Here is a 17,879-nt window from a genome sequence, read left to right on the forward strand (position 1 = left end):
AATATATTTTCAAACCTAGATTGAAAATTCTATATTTTCATGACTGTTTAAATTAATTCAGCATTGCGCATAAAAAAAAAGATTCGTTTAAACATTTCATGGGGCATTTCCTTCCATTTATTCCTCTTTAAAGATAGCTCATACATTTTATAAGATATCTTCTAAAGTTTATGAGATACCTTACATGTAATATTATATCCTATATAAGATATCTTATAAAAATATGACCTATCTTATATTTTTTTCTCTATAAGATGTCTTATAAAACATATAAGATATAAAATTCATTTGTGAGATAATTCAAGGGCAGATCCAGAAGGGTGGGTGGGTGTCCGGACCAAAAAAATTAAGTTATTCAATTTTAACGGGACTTTCAGTCAAAATGATATGAAAAGTGGATACTTACATGTAATTGCATCGTTTAAATTTATCAACACCAGTATATCATTTAATTCTACGATCAATAAGACGAAACACTATGGAGCGCCAAATTAATATAAACTAAAATAATTGCGCGTGCTCTCGTCAAATGAATTAATGCGCGCTTCGATTCAGTTATTGCTCTCATCAACTGAATTAATGCGGCGCGCATCAATTGAATTATTGAGAGCAATAATTGATTTGATGAGCGCTTTAATTCAATTATTGCTCTCTTCAATTCAATTTATGAGAGCATCAATTGCGTAGAAATAATGCTCGCAATAATTAATTTAGAGCTCGGTATAAATAATGTGATGATCTCTTTAATTCAATTGAAGATATCTTTAATTATTTACAATGCTTTTGTATAACGAATTAATGCGCGCATCAATTCTTTTAAAGAGAGCAACAATTCAATTAAAGAGATCATTAATTCAATTGTGGATATGTTGAATTGAAGATATCTTTAATTATATAGTTGCTCTCTCTCTAAAAGAATTATTGCTCTCTTCAAATGAATTAAAGATATCATTAATTCAATTGAAGAGAGCAATAATTGAATTAAAGCGCGCATTAAATCAATTATTGCTCTCATCAAATGAATTAATGTGCGCATTATATCAATTATTGCTCAATTCAATTGTTGATCTCATTAATTCATTTGAAGAGATCATTAATTCAATTAAAGCGCACATCAATTCAGCTGAAGAATTAATACTATCATCAATTCAATTAATGCGCGCAATTATTCAGAAGTGAAGATATCATGAATTATTTGAAGAGATCCTTAATTAAATTGTTGCGCGCATTAAATTGATTGATGCTATCTTCAAATAATTGAAGATATCTTCAATTATTTGAGTTTATGTTAATATGGCGCTCCATGAAACACTGACTGATATATATTTACGATATTTTCGTCAGATGCAAGAATCACTTTAAAAGTCGGAATTCTTAAATAGTATAAGTAACATAAAGGTTTTGTTTAAGAAGCAGACAATCTAAAAGTGAAAAAGAAGTGCCAGGAAATGCTCAGAATGCAGGATGCAGGAGTTTACACAGGAGTAACCTTTAATCAGCTTGCTTTACTATTATATCTTATTGTATGTCACATGTACATGTGGGGTATGTATGAGTGTATCTATATGTATATGTACGTGTGTGTATGTATATATATTTAGACATGTATAAGAACTGTTTGTACTTGGTGTATTATCATATATCTCATGTTGTTTACATGTAAATGTGATTGTATGCCAACGTGTTTGGTGAATCAATAAATTGAATTGAATTAAATTATTTAAAATCAGACCTGAGTATACATTGTAGCGATAACAATGATTAGAACTTGGGAAACAAGCAGTAAACAAACAAAGCATTTTCATGTATAAACTGTCTCAAGATCCCATTGTATAATAAGCAAAAGGTGTAAATGGGGTGGGAGTTGAGATTGTGGAAAGTAGTTAAAAGATCAAGTGCTAGACCCCCCCCCCTTTCACAAATTTTTGGATCCGCCTATGGATATCTTATGAAAAATACATGATATCTTATATATTTTATGAGATATCTTATAAACTGTAAATTATAATATCTTATCAAAATAGAAGATATCTCATAAATTATACAGTGTATAAGATATCTTTATAGAGGAATAAATATAAATATGTCGTGCCTTGAAAGTCAACCCAGTTTAATTTAAAAGCGAAACTTCTACTGTCACTCTTGTGAAGCAACGGCTGTAGTTCAGTAAAGACACGTCCTGATCGTTTTTGCACAATTTTCAAGAGCTTGTAATATTATATGTACGACTTGTCTAATGCTTGCGACCGGAAGTGGACTCATGGCGATTTGGCGTAGGTTTTAGATTTTGTGAACACTTTTGTGCAATTAAAAAGAGATGGATCTAGAATGCACTGAAAATGTAGAAGAAAAAGGTGAAATGGAAACGGGTATACAAATATATGAAGAACTCGAAATGAAAGTCGAAGAGTATGACCCATCATTTGCAGATGATTATGTTGACCAACATGTGGACGTTGAAGAACAAAAGCCGTCGCCTCAGACAGTACCAAATGAAGTAAAAAAACGACTGAGTAAAAGTCGCAGGCCACTTTATTCGAGAGGTCAGTTGACAATGGGTCAGAAACGGGAAATGTGTATTTTCAAGGAAGCAAATCCAAAATGCACCATGAGACAAATCCAGGAACACTTTCAAGAAAAGTGGAATCGTCATATTGGACACTCCACGGTGCATGACATTTTGAAATTTAAATCCAAATATTTAACTCTTCCAAAGTTGAGAGAAAACTGCAGAAGAATCAGGAAAACTAGAAACTTTGAAATGGAAGAAAAACTTTACAAATGGATTGTAGAGAATAATATGCGTGGTGTAGAAATGACAAATAATACAATCAAAGAAAAAGCGCAGTCTTTAGGGGAAGAATTTGCAGTGGATGAAACGTTTTCGTATTCAAATGGATGGCTGCATTGTTTCAAAATACGATATGGCCTCAACAAGAGAAAAGTACCCACGGAGTTAAGTCCAGTTGTGGTAGGGTCACAGGTTGATTTCATTAATCAGTTACATTCAGAACTGAAATTTTATGACTTAAATGAAGTTTACTGTGTTGAGGAGCTGAAGCTTATTTATAACTTGAAGCCATATCAGGAAACCTCCACCATGGCCAGTGTTGTAGTTGGATTGTGTTCAAATGCAAATGGATCCAACAAATTAAAGCCTTTTGTCTTCACAAAGCCATCAAATGCAAAGTTTCTTGCAGAAAGGTTTCAGCCTGATAATTATGCATGGTTCAAAATTATCCATGACAAGCAATCAAATCCCTTTTCAGATTGGATTACTGATTTTGATGAACAGTTAAGTATGAGCAAAAAGAAAGTTCTTCTTTTACTTAAATTTTCTCTCCAGCATGAGGAAATAGAGAGTGGTCTTCGAAGCATAAAACTTATGTATCTTCCTCAAGGTGTAGATGAAGTGAGTATGAACAATCCTTTTGATGCAGGGCTACTTGATGAATTTAAGTCTAGATACAGAGGCAGTAGTCTTCATCACTTTCTAGAACAGCATTCAAAAGGTGAGGAGGAAAATCTAGGGTTGAGAGATGCCCTAAGATACATTTACAATTCCTGGACCTCAATTCCACCTCAGACAATACTGAAGTACTGGCAGCAGTGTAAGCTGTTGTCATCTGTCGAAGTGTTGAACATTCCAACCAATGCAGGGGAGAATATAGAAGATTCTGCACAACTCTTGATGCGAAAAATTGAGGGGGGAAATAAAATGCCCATCGAACAATACCTAAGATTTGAAGAGATAAATTACAAGACATTGAATGATAAGGATTCTGAAAATAGAGGAGGAAATGTTGACGTATCCAGTGAGTGTCCCACCATTTCTTGTGCAGAAGCCAGGGAGGGACTTTTGAAATGTATCAGATTCACAGAACAAACTGAAAATGCTACGCAGAAGTTACAAACAATGTGGAACATGATGAAATGGTTGGATAATCAGCAATGAATGAACTTCCAAATACAATGAGCATTCTTGTAAATAGATGTATGTTACATTCCTGTAAATAAACTTATATTTTCTTTGTTCTTTCTCCTGAACTTTCTAAATACTGGTTTATAATTCTATGAAAAACTTTGAACCCCCCATACCTTGACCCCAGAGTTCATGGTGTGATCTACTTTACATTGGCACCAGTACTGTCACCTTAGTGTGTAGAGCATTTGACCATTGCATGAGCTGGTCTCGAAATCATGACCTCCCAGACAAGTCCCACTTGCCCACTCGTAAGATGACCGTGTCAAATCTAAGACATGAACATAGGTCAGTGATTGCTCTTTTGCTAAATGTTCGGCATTGAAAAGTGAGGTTTGCAGGTCTTTCAGATATGACCTGAATGCAAGTCCCTGATTAGTCCCATCTCAATGCAGAAGTTGATATTAACTATTTTAACGAATCCTCACTGATACAGCTCTGAGCGCATAGGTCTAAATTTGTGGTACTTCTTCACATACAGATGGTAACGTTTCAATATGAGTGAAAATTTTTGAAGGGATGTAAAATAATTCACATTTGGTATATATCCAGGGGTCCATGTTTGTCCTCTCAATTTTGTATTCTTTTTAGGATTTACAAGATTGATCATTGTCTGTTATCGTCATTTGTTTATATGACTTCCTCTTCTCATAAAAATCTTCAAAAAATTTTCAATGTGAAGATGGTAACATAAAAAGACAAATCTTTAAATAGGACTGAATCAATACAGAAGTGTCCCACAGAGGAAGTTTGGAGTCGCACTGCAGTAATATGTGTAGGGTCATACAGATGTCATCTCCAGTACATGTACAACCAAGGATAGGAATTAAGGGAAAAGATAAAATCTCTTGCCGAGAACATCGACACAGTTTTTTGTTATCAGTTAAAAACTTTTCCAACCGCCAAAAAACTGTCAAAGTTCTCTGCTTCTATCGCATGTAGAACTACCATTTTATTATAAATTTGTTCTTGAGAAAATCCTTCAAATGTTGATATAAGTTTTTTTTACAATTCTTTATTGATAAAGGTGTTTATTCATTTGAATTTTCCTGTGTTGACTTTCGTCAGGATCTTTGACATCATTTTCTGGGTAATAAGTCATGCCAAAGTCACGTGATTCGTGATATTTGTGTAGCAATATTCCATTATCAAAACTGTATAAAATGTCTGACAAGTCTACCACTGTACAAAGTGCTTGGTGATTATATCGCTTCAGAAATGTAAAGTGAATAGAATTTATTAATCTCATATGTACAAAATGAGTCAACCATGGTACAAAATGTCTAATGAGTGTATTGCTGTACAAAATGTCTAATGAGTCTACCAACTACCGCTGTACAAAATTTCTAGTGAGGCTACCAACTACCACTGTACAAAATGTCTAATGAGTCTACCAACTACCGCTGTACAAAATTTCTAGTGAGGCTACCAATGTACAAAATGTCTGATGAGTCTACCACTGTACAAAATGTCTGGCGAGTTTACTGCTGTACAAAATATCTGATGAGTCTCTACCACGGTACAAAATGTCTGATGAGTCTCTACCACTGTACAAAATGTCTGACGAGTCTCTACCACGGTACAAAATGTCTGATGAGTCTCTACCATGGTACAAAATGTCTGATGAGTCTCTACCGTGGTACAAAATGTCTGATGAGTACCGCTGTATGAAATGTCACACAGGTCGTGAGCCTTGCATCTTAATCAGGTAAATGGAGTAATATATATATCTGAAATTACTATTTATCTATGAGTTACTTCATTCATCTGATCAAGATAGAGGGCTCATGAAGGGTTTGCCTAGTCAACAGGGAATGCTTACTCCTTCTAGGTACCTGATCCCACCTCTGGTATATCCAGAGGTTCATGTACATTTTCCCAACTCTGAATTTTGTATTCTTTATGGAAATTATGAGATTGACCACTGTTTGTTATCTTCACTTTTAATTATCACAGTGTTTAGCTATGTAAATTAACACAGTAATTAGGTCTGAAATCAACTCAGTATTTAGATCTAACATTAACACAGTATTCAAATCTAAAATTAAAAACTGTGTGTAGATCTGTAATAATTATTACTGGGAATAAATCTGTAATCAACACTATAGATCTGTAATTAATACTGTTTATAAATCTGTAATTAAGACAGTGGGTATTTATTTAATTATCACACAGTGTGGAGATTTGTACAGGTATTGAACACAGCTAGTGTTTATAGGTATTGGATTTTCTTCACTTTACCGGTATCACACTCGGCCACAAAGAGGTTGTCTCTGGAGTCCACACATAAACCCCATGGCCATCGTAATCCACAGTTATCAATGTAACGGAGGAATTGTCCGTCCTGATCTAGGATGTGGATACAATGTTTGTTACAGTCTGCTGTCAGAATCTGACTCTGGCTGTCTGTAGTGATGCCAACTGGATCAAACGATCCCTCGGTATCAGAGGGATGACCAGTGTATCTAAAGCGTAGTCTTCCCAAGTCGGTGACCACCACTATTTCTTTAGCTCCATTGTCAGCTACACAGATATCCAGGTTCCTATTCTCACTGATGTAGTTAACGTAAGCACCAGATGAATAGAGAGGTTGACCCTGATCATCAAACTGAATGGTTTGTGTCTCTGTGGAGTCCGAGTAACGCACAACTTTGGATGATTTGCCATCATCACTGTTCATTGTAACCAGAAGGTCGCCAGAGGAGGTATTGCATATATTGAGAGGTTCCCACCCCTGTAGTCTGATCATGGTCTGAATCTTTTTATTTTTCACTATGTTTACAGTTCTTGTTTTGGGGTCAGTATAAATAAGGTCCCCGCCCCGTGTTATTGCTATGTCCCGTGGAGCGTTCTCTGACTCGGTTTGGATTGACTTCAGTAGTTTGCCCTGGAGGTTGCGGAGCTTTATGATTTTGTCTTCCCCACTTGTCCAGACTTTTTCATCACCGAGACAGGTAACATTGCGTGGTGTATAAAACTCGGGGTCCATACTTTCGGTAAGCTGCGGTTCATCAAGCAGTGTGTAGCCATGTTCTTTTGTAATAGATAATGATGACAAAGAACCAAACATTTTGTGGAGTCCTTCTGTGTCTACTGTTGGACAACATAAACTTGGTAATATAACTTGGACTTTTGGAGGCAATCTTTTGAACTCAGAATTCTTAGAATTGTAGATAGATGTGAAGGCAATATTATTGGTTTCCAGAAGTGTTTTTAGGTCTAAAATGGCCTGTTTGATTTCAGATATGCTCTGTGTGATTTGATTTGTGTGTTCATCTAAAACAGCCAGGTGTTGGTTTTTCATCTCCTCAATGTCAGATTTTTGTTGCTCGACAATGGTGGTGATCTCTTGGTGCCAGACTTCTCCTTGTTGGTCAGCAGCTGTTGTCAGTTTCCCGTAATTCGTTTCAATGTTGGCTTTCTCAATTTGAACATCGGAGGCAATTTTTTGATATCGAGGAAAAATAATGGTCTCCAGTTCTTCCAAATCTTTTTCGATACCTTGTTTTTTTGAGTCGAGTTTTTCCAGAATATCTGATAACTTGTGACCTTCATGTTTACTAGAGGAGAGACAGGAAGGACAGACTGGAATGTCACAATTTTCACAGTAAAGCTCGCAGTGTTTTACGCCATGTCTTTGACATTTTGGGTAGTCAGGTGTATAACCTCTCTCTGTGTACGGAACCACTCGATGTTTTCTGGAGGAATCTAAGAGGTGTTTCCCGACACAGTTAATACAGAGATTTATATGACAAAGTTCACAGTGACTCTGTAGAGGAATATCTTTGCAGAAATCACACAAGAGGACATCTTGGGATTGTGGGTCCATCTCTGGGGGTCAGGGTCACATGAGTAGTTAACTGTCAATGAAAGAAATAAATTCTAATAATAATGTGGTAGTTTGTGTTTTACTTTTACTTTTATTTCTGGATTTTGATCCCGATGTGAATTATTTGACCACGCCCACTTTATCTTTTAGCCGATAACTTTAATGACAGTTTCTATTGTTTAATTTACTATAGAAAGCCATGCATCAAACAATTTGTCGAAGCGATACAGCTGGCCTTGCAAGCTACATTTCTTCCAATCTTCCTATACTGGAATCACGTCTTGTTCGTCCGTTTTGTCCTTATACTTGTCCTTGTAACTTACTAAATTATTATTACCTTTGGGTTGGGAGATTTCTTGATAGATTCTAGGCTAAGTTCTAGGTTTTAGGAGTGTGTATTTGTCACATTCATACTGGTAATAAATTCGTAAAGTGTTATTTATCTTATTTTCATTTCTATTGAATTTATTTTCAAGTTTCTAATCATAGTGTAGTTGGGTCGTTTCGAAGGCGCCACTATCAAAATAAAATAAATTATAGCAATATATTTACATTTTCTACTGTTTTAAATATTGACCTTTAATTTGAGTTTATATTACAAACAATAAGGAAATATAAGAAATGGGAGAATATTAATTTCTACACAATTGGTGAAGATTCAAAACTATTAAGAATTATGCCATGATATTTAACAGGAATAATTTATTCAATATTTATAAATAAATGTATATTTCATCTATGTACGTGAGAAAAACATTGTACATTAGATAGATAGATTAGATATCCCCGCAATCCCAATTACATGCATGACCATTCATAAAAAATTACAATGTCAGGGTCTGCATTAGATAGATAGATTAGATATCCCCGCAATCCCAATTACATGACCATTCATAAAAAATTACAATGTCAGGGTCTGCATTAGATAGATATACTAGATATCCCCGCAATCCCAATTACATGACCATTCATAAAAAATTACAATGACAGGGTCTGCATTAGATAGATAGATTAGATATCCCCGCAATCCCAATTACATGACCATTCATAAAAAATTACAATGTCAGGGTCTGCTGAGATTAGGTCTGCATTTGTTCTCTTGATTTGTAGGATTAATCACCATTCGTTATCTTCACTTAAACTGTAAGCATATACATGTATATATACATATATATATCTTAATTCATAGCTAAAGTATATAATGTATACCATTATGAAGATACCTCCCACTCTCAATTATAGGAAATTTACTTGAAGATGGTCACTACAAGCATATCTATATTTCATTTTCAACAATTTTGCTCTTTCAAAAATTATCTAATACATTTCTGGCAATTTTGTGGTTATGCAATGTGTATTGTAAAATGACATCGTCTTACCTGGGCAGCCACTTCATCCTGGTAAATCTATCAGCCTTCCATCTTGTCATGAAGAGGTGAATGAAGATAACAGCTAGTAGTGTGATATATAGACTGGGGGTGCACTGATTACCCAAATGGACCCAAATGGAGATAGAGGTGAGTGAACAAATGGATAATTTAAACAATTATATCTGACATTTCGCTCAGCTCTTTTCTAGCATACCACACAATAACAGCGATACACATATCCGTTATGAGATTGATCACTGTTCATTATCTAAGACCTGAAACTTGTTGTGACCTTGACCTATAAATGTTTGACTGAGAATTTTTTCCTTGCCATCTACAATGTATGTAGCAAGGATAAGGCTTAAAGATCAAATAGTATCCAGATATTGTCTATATTTATATTCAAGTACCGACTGTGACCTTGAGATAAATTTCTGACCCACAGATCTATAGGTGTTTTTCTTTCCACACCTGCAGTCTCTTGTTCACAGGGGCTTGTTCCCATTAAATAAAAATGTAAATAGTACATTATTTTAGCATAGAATATAGTATTGTGTACAATTTCTTTTAACAGGAGCAAGCCCCTGTGTTCTGTTGCACAAGAGACTCTTAAGGTGCCCCCTGTGCAACTTTAAATCTAGAATGTCTGTAATGATCGAAAAATTGGTTATCTACAAGTCAGGGGTAACCACAATAAAAAGTTTGATCCCTCAAGATGCTGAGCAGACACTTCCAGATAAGCAGTCATTTGAGTTAAGTGAACCTTGTGAATTGAAAACCAATGGAGGTCATATACTCTTTAGGGGACACCAGTGTACCAAGTTAATAACTGTCATCTAAGGATTCACAAGATATTGAGCATACAATATTTTTTTTACCTGCAAAGTACTGGTAGTTCGACCTTATGACATAAAAATGAAGAGATCATCTACTCCTTCTCTCAAGCAAATGGTTCTCGGATATCTTCCAATGTCCAGCGTAGTTTGCCATGAAGTCAACCCCAATACATAGTATGGAGGAGATAACGAACATAACTCCGCTAAGTAAGAGAAGGGAGTGCAATGCAATGTTACAAGCCGCAAAATACTGCTGTACTGAAGATCACCCAATGAATAATAGACTAACGCAACTCTCATCAGGCAGACTGAAAAGATCAAGTTTTGTATTAGAGACAAGAGCTTTACAAAGAGAACATCATGAATCGCTACCAAAACAAGTCAAACCTATAGCCTCTTCTGTAAATGACTACCCTACTGAAGATAAACTGAGAAATGTCAGCATTCAGATATCAGTACCAAACATCACATCCAAAGATGAACAATCTGATATTGTAAAGAAAACTCACACTATGACCACGCTAGAAAAACAGTACCCCTCTGAATTTTGGATAAGAGTATTCACAGATGGATCAGCCACAAATGCAATAAAAAACGGAGGGGCTGGTATATACATCCAATATCCAAATGGAGAGCGACAATCTGAAGCAATACCAACAGGCTTGCATTGTTCCAACTACAAAGCTGAAGAAAAAGCCATCAGACATGCAGCACATACCATCACAGACAAAGTCAATATCACAACTCCAGTTGTTTTCCTTATAGATGCTTTGTCTGTATTACAGGGCTTGACGAACAACAAGCTACCATCACTAGAACAGGCGCTATTTAACATTCAAAGTCGCATAACAGTGCTACAATGGATCCCTTCGCACTGTGGAGTCTATGGTTAAGAACAAGCTGACATTCTTTCAAAACAAGGTGCTGGACAACAACAGGAGGAAAACCCAGTCTGCCTTGCAGAGATGAAAACCATAATCAAATCTCTGTACAGAAAATCCAAACATCAAGACAGTTACCACCATCTGTCGAGACCTGAACAAACCGTCATATTCAGACCGAGGACAGGGCACAATAGACTAAACAAACATCTGAACAGAGTGATGAAAGTGGTACCATCCCCAATGTGTCCCTGTGGTGAGGAAGAACAAGATACAACACATATTCTACAGACATGCAAGAACCATCAGGCATTGAGACAAAGGATATGGCCATTACCAACAACCATCCAGGAAAAGCTATTTGGAACAGTGGAGGACTTACAGAAGACCACCAGATTCGTAGAGGAAGCAGAAATCCAAGTGTAGAGGCGAACGACAAGAAGTTTGGCCTTTGACCATGTGACCTCAAAATTAATAAGGGTGATCTACTACGGAGGTAGAACCAGTGTACCAAGTTTGATGTCTGTCGAGCAAAGGGATCTCAAGATATTGAGAGGTCAATATCTTTCAATGTTTCGAGTAGATTGACCCTTATCTTCGACCTAAATATCTGTAAGGGTCATCTACTCTTTAGGGGAAACCAGTAAAACAAGTCTGATATTTGTCAAGCAAAGGGTCCTTAAGGTGAGGGTTGCAATTTTGAATACGAAAATTACAACACAAAATGGAACTTTTCAGAGATCGAGGAGCACCTTTTCCAACTATTCAAGGCAAAAAATTTTCATATTCCATTTTTTTTGCCAAAAATGTCTATTTCTAACTTTTTTTCTTCTTCTCTCATATACTGTTTTTTTCTCTCCAAGTGTTGTTTGATCACTTTATTTACTTCCATGATGAATAAAATTTGAAGAATATATTAAAAAAACTCATTTTTCAGGATTCTCTAGATTTTTGTATTCATTCAAAGGTGTTTTCAAAATAATAATGAATCTGATGTTATTTTTATATAAATACAAAATTTTGAGATTATGATGGTAACCATGGCAACAATTTATATTTGCCATTAATATTTAAAAAATCTACAGCAACATATTTTTTCCCCATAAACAGAGCTATGATATTACTATATACTAAAGCATTTAAACCCAAAGTACCAAAATTTGTTTTCAAGCAAATTGGCAGTTTCTTTAAATAGCACAGAATTACAGTACCCTCAGTGACCTACTTTTTAATCTGATGGTGCCACCTTTTGATGGATTCAGACAAAAAAAAACCCAAACTTGTAGGGGATGTACAATAATCTCTATCAAGTTTCATCAAAATCCTTCAAGTGGCTTTGAAGAAAAATTTTTAAAATGTAAAAAATGACCCCACTCCTTTTCAGTAGCCTTAAAAATTCATGAAAAAATTCCAAAAAAAATGAATTTCGTAAAAATCCTTTCGCCCAATTAGTGTATCATGATCAACCAAAAGAATCCAGGTTAGAATAGGTCCTCAGTACCCCCTTGCTTGTCATAAGAAGCAACTAAATGGGGCGGTTCTTCGGATGAGACTGTAAAAAGCAAGGCCCCGGGTCACAGCAGGTGTGGCTCGATAAAGATCCCTCCCTGCTCAAGGGCCGTAAGCACTGAGCAGGCATTGGTGACCATCTTCATATAAATGAAATATTCTTGAGCTGGACATTAAACAATATTCAATCAGTCAACCAAGAGAAAGAATGAATGAAATCACACTATTTTGCATTGAGTTATCTCCCTGTATTCACAACCCTAACCTTAGATATTGAATGGACAACACTTGGTGTATTGACCAAATGGTGCAAACCAGTACGCTTCCTTTTTCAAGGGTGGCATAAAAAAAGTAATCTATGTGATAGTATAAATATGAATTTCTATATGTATTTATTCGTTTTGATATTTTTCATTGATCGTTTTGCTAAATACAATCTTAAAATTCACTTTACCGTAAGTTCAATTGCGCATCTGGATTGAGTTGGCTGAGTAAAGTTTTATTCTGTTATTTCATTGGTTCTTTGATTTCATTGGTCATTTCATATTTTTTATCCAATAATAGTATTTCAGTATATGTATAAATCTACCGCGCTTACCTATGTAGTTAGAGCAGTAATACGTTTTGAAGAGTTACAACCAGCTGATATCTTCGCATCTTATGGTATGTTATTTCTATATTAAAGTATATGTTTCATTTCCATATAAAGAGCCGATATACGTAATTATTTTGATTGCAAGTTCTTTACTTTATTGTAATTTTGCTTTCAAAGTCGTAATGATTATATGAGTCTGTAAGATCTTAATCTAAATTATTTACAGAACACATGTACATATTTTTGTAAAGTATAGTATGCTTCTAAAACATTTACTGTGGGTACAATTCACAATTGTCATATTTCACTTATGTTTTTCTTTCTTGATTTGTAATATTATCTATCTGTTATTGTAGGTCAATGCCTTTATTTTCTACTGAATAAATTAATAAAAGCAACATCTGCTTTCCTGCTCGGTTACATATATATAGTGCAAAGAGCAGTAACAATCACCGTAACCTCGAGCTTTAAAATCAGAAATCAACAGGATCCCTCCTCTTCATGCCTGTCAATATTGTATCAGGTGTGTAAATATAACACCATGAATAGTATTGTTTATAGTGTATACAACCCCAATACATTCTGTACAGGATGTGACCTTAATCTGATATTTGGACTTTGAAATCAATCATTTTTTCCTAAACTAAGGATCTTCGTAGCGAGTATGAAATTGAAAACTGAAGTGGTACTATTAACAGTGTCCACAATATTGTTACATCCATTCAATGACTATGATCCAAAAATCAATTAAGTTCTCATTTTCCCTACATGTACATCCCACTATAACAAATAATATAATTTCATAATCTCACAAAATGAAGTTGATGAGTTTTTCAAACTATGTAACATTTTCAGTCTTAGTGATAAGTAAAACAGGGCCTTCGGTCAGCATATTTACATCTATAAAGTAGCACATAACAATGTTGGTCCTTTTTTCTTAAAATTGTATACAACTCGTTGGTCTGGCTGTCAATCTGATTAAAATCCAATCTTTGATCCACTTCATTATTGTTATGTCGCTATATAAAAATAATGGAGTGGATCAAACATCGGATTTTAATCAGGTCAGTCTGGATGTATAATGGCACTTAATTTACACAGGGGCAATAACACATGTAATGAAAAAGGAGATGTATTTCATTGAAATATTTTGCTTTATTTATGCAAAATATAATTGTTACATACAAATAATGATCATCCTGAGTATCTAGTACAGAGTGTTACCATGGCAACCTAAAACTGAGTAAATCAGACTGGTGTTGTCCACAAACAGCCTAAACAAAATACTGTGCATTCAACCCAGGGTACAACTTGTAAAGCCTGACAACCCAAACCAAGGCGGACAGGAATATACCCTTCCTGTGGGGTGTTACAGAACTGACAAAAGGAAATAAACAGGCTTGTTTCAATAATAATTGACAAAAAACATCAAAGTTCTGAATAACAAGACACATACACTATAGATCTTAAGATTGTTTGAATTTTGACAATTCTACAAAAATTCATTGTTCGACTGAGATTCTTTGACGAAAAGTTGAATTGATAGTAGAGGAAGTAATCTGCTGTGACTTGCTGAATGTTTGTGATGAAGCATCGGATGGTGATGCCAGTGAACTCTTAGAACCGATAGTCAGACTTTCAGTCATAACAAATGTATAATGATATGAATGTATAAAATAAACCACATATAACAAGAGCTAAAATGAAATAAATAGGATCGTTTCAACATACTAGATTACAGTGTAAATATATAGATAATACATGTATATAGATATATGGGTATATATATATTAAACATCTAAAACAAATCACAATTTACTTTCATATGTATAGGTATCCAATGTATTTACAAAACTAGACAGAGCTTTAGCACAGAAAACTAGACGAGAGCTTTAGCACAGAAAATACACTTTAAAAAAATATACTCAAACTTACTGCCAAGATGAATTTACTTTTTCTTTACTTTATAATTCCAATCTCTAAAACAAATCTTGGGAAAGTGTATAAGCTAAAATCAGTGAAAGGGTCTATAAAATGTAACATTCTTTGGTTTCACAGACTTAACGAATCTAAAACATTTCTATCAAAACAGTGTACATGATACCAAGAAGCAAGTCAATATATATTTTGATTACCAGTTAAGTAATAGAAGATGTACATATAAAAATATGAAGTGTACCCTCATTTTTCTACAAATAAATATCACACACCTTTGATTAATATCTGTTATGGTAAAAATACCAATATTGCAACAATTTGTTCACAGAACAACAATTCAATAAACACACTTCTGGAGGGGGGATCAGTGAGATTGAGTCCATTGATGTGCGAAATAATGATGGTTTTTAACCTCTGCCATCTTGCATAGATAGTAATTGCACAATATAATATGATCTCAAAGGCTTGGATGAAAAATAACTAATGAATTATACACTCCCAAAATGGAACTGCATGGACTATTTTAAACCTTTACCCTATTTGTGTATGTCACGACCATGTCAGGCCCAAGGACTCGTCAACATCACACAATGACCTCTCCCCCTGCATATCAATCATACATGTGTACATCACACTAAGACTTGTCACCTTTCTCTCTTTGCTGACAGCTGTCAATCCCTAATGCCCATTATGGCAGATCCTGTGGCTAGGCACCAAAATAGCATTCACTTGCTCACTCTATGGAATCTTTGTCTCCTTCAGGAACTTATGGAATGGTTTGATTACAGCTTGTTCAGCATATACAATCAAAGCAATCTCCTCTACAAACATTGTGTTGGAATAATTTTTGTGTACACATTTCATACTTCTTGTCCAATTCTATCATCATTCAGAAATTCTTCGAGGCGATTTTCTTCACTTGGAGTTACAGTCATTTCTTTTGGAATAACAGGAACTGTCATGGAGACATTGGTGAAGAAGGCCATTTTTTCTCTAAAATAGAAGAACAAAATTTCATTAATTTTTGTTGTTGTTCAGGAGCCTGGCAACTTTCCCTTAGAATGGGAAAATTGTACTTAATGACTGTTGATACAGTACCTTATTAATAAATTATAAACATGTATTTTTGCTTTCAAGTTAAATAAAGTGCTTCACTAGGATACATGATATGCCTGTCTGGAACTGAATGAACATGATGCATATCTATGTTTGCATACTTAGAGTCACAAGCTGTGATGCTGTCATTTGCAACTACAGTCGACTCTAAATATAATATTGAAATTTGGGACCAACCTGAATTGTTCATCTTATACAATGTTCAAATTCAATACAACCAACATTGAACTATGGAAATAATGTTACTATTTATTTTACCTCAATATAACAGATAGTTCAATATAAGCAACTTCAATATAAGTAGAGTAGACTGTACATTGGAATAAAATCACTGTTAACATACTTGATAACAGAAACATTTGAGTATAGATAGCTATATAATTCCAAAAGTAGGTCACCATGGCCCTCTACCCAAGATCCATCAGCAGACCAGGTTTGATGGAGCTAGGCCTCATACTGTGCAAAATATGATCCGGATACTATTTGACTATGTACAGCCATATATTCCCAAAATAAGGCCACAGTAATAAATTTTTAAATTGCGATAGCCCCCCCCCCTCCCCTGTTGTGACTCCATGGGTCATGGTCTGAACAAACGACATGTATATATACATAGAATATATTCTAAACAACTTGAAGGATCATGGCATATTAACTTGATAAATTGTAGCTTTGTGGTACTTGAGGAGATTTTTAAAGCACTTTCCTATAAATTCCTATAATTTACACCACTATTTTGGCCTTGCCATAGTCCCAAGGTTTATGATTTGAAAAACATGACTCTTTATTATTCATAAAAGCTCTCATGGCCTTTTGGATACAGATTTTTTAAACATCCACTCTTATTTCTTAATTATCTCTTCTTGGGAGGGGTGTGGACCTTCACAGACTTTAATCCTCTTCACTTACGGATGTTTTGTGGTATTAAACTTTGGTAAGTCAGTTGCTTTTGGAGAAGTAGAAAATGTGAAGTTGACAGACAGAATACAGACAACTTCAATCAGAAATTCAGCTCAGGTACACCATTAATGTTCACACATTAACTATAATTTCTATCAACATATCTTAGAAATACCATTAATATTCACACATTAACTATCATTTTTATCAACATATATATCTTAGATATACCATTAATATTCACACTCATTTCTATCAACATATCTTAGAAATACCATTAATATTCACACATTAACTATCATTTCTATTAACATATCTTAGAAATACCATTAATATTCACATATTAACTATCATTTCTATACACATATCTTAGAAATACCATTAATGTTCACACATTAACTATTAGCTCTATACCTGAAGGACTGAGTGTTGGAGTTGGGGCTAGTTCTCTTCAGTCTCTGAACATCTCTCGTCACCTTTTTCATCATCTGTTCAGCTCGCCTGTCCTGTTTTGATAGCTGCTTGCCGTCTTTACTGGCCTGAAATACACAATCCCTTTATGTACATATTTGTGCTCTAAATAACATGCTTTGTGAAAACTTTGGTGAAAGCAGTGTTACATATATATAAATAAAAGTACACATGCATATATAATGCCAAAAATGATAAACATTCTTGGTTTCTTGTGGACAAAAATTGAAAGATACAAATTTTTCATGCCTCAAATAAAAAAAAAAGAATTTTTTTTTCTCAAGGTTTGGGTTAAAGTCAACTCCACTGTTTTGAATTTTACTTTAGTTGCTCCTTCATACACAGTGTCAAATAAAGAGTAATTAGATAAATAAATCAATATACTGTACTTTAATATTTTATTGTATTACTAAAGTGATATCGTAAACAACAGTCACTTTGCTAATCAAGAA

General features: G+C 34.6%; 3 protein-coding genes across 6 annotated transcripts in view; 1 reads left to right on the forward strand and 2 right to left on the reverse strand.

The window, feature by feature from the left end:
- Window positions 1-2,317: 2,317 nt before the first annotated feature.
- LOC125680221 (tigger transposable element-derived protein 4-like) lies at window positions 2,318-3,955 on the forward strand. Its single transcript, XM_048919661.1, has one exon. It carries the CDS (start codon window positions 2,318-2,320, stop codon window positions 3,953-3,955), a length of 1,638 nt encoding a protein of 545 aa, XP_048775618.1.
- A 1,331-nt stretch (window positions 3,956-5,286) lies between these two features.
- Window positions 5,287-9,464, reverse strand: LOC125680684 (uncharacterized). The gene is made up of 2 exons (XM_048920396.2): window positions 9,191-9,464; window positions 5,287-7,842 (listed from the first exon to the last, which is right to left on the reverse strand). The coding sequence occupies exon 2, from the start codon at window positions 7,809-7,811 to the stop codon at window positions 6,195-6,197; it is 1,617 nt and encodes a 538-aa protein (XP_048776353.2). The 5' UTR covers window positions 7,812-7,842; window positions 9,191-9,464; the 3' UTR covers window positions 5,287-6,194.
- Window positions 9,465-14,137: 4,673 nt separating this feature from the next.
- Window positions 14,138-17,879, reverse strand: part of LOC125679740 (protein WWC2-like) — a 29,325-nt gene continuing 25,583 nt past the window's right edge. For all 4 annotated transcript variants that reach the window (XM_056155936.1, XM_048919199.2, XM_048919200.2 and 1 more), the window contains 2 exons: window positions 17,371-17,495; window positions 14,138-15,933 (listed from right to left, as the gene is read on the reverse strand). In XM_056155936.1, the coding sequence (XP_056011911.1) occupies window positions 15,801-15,933; window positions 17,371-17,495 (258 nt within the window). In that variant the 3' untranslated portion in view covers window positions 14,138-15,800. The remainder of the gene's footprint in view (window positions 15,934-17,370; window positions 17,496-17,879) is intronic.

The sequence above is a fragment of the Ostrea edulis genome, chromosome 2, assembly GCF_947568905.1.
Source record: "Ostrea edulis chromosome 2, xbOstEdul1.1, whole genome shotgun sequence".
NCBI lineage: Eukaryota > Metazoa > Mollusca > Bivalvia > Ostreida > Ostreidae > Ostrea > Ostrea edulis.

What these genes read in the sequence shown, in the direction of transcription:
- LOC125680221 (XM_048919661.1), top strand. Translation starts at nt 2,318, where the DNA reads ATGGATCTAGAATGCACTGAAAATGTAGAAGAAAAAGGTGAAATGGAA.
- LOC125680684 (XM_048920396.2), bottom strand. Translation starts at nt 7,811, where the DNA reads ATGGACCCACAATCCCAAGATGTCCTCTTGTGTGATTTCTGCAAAGAT.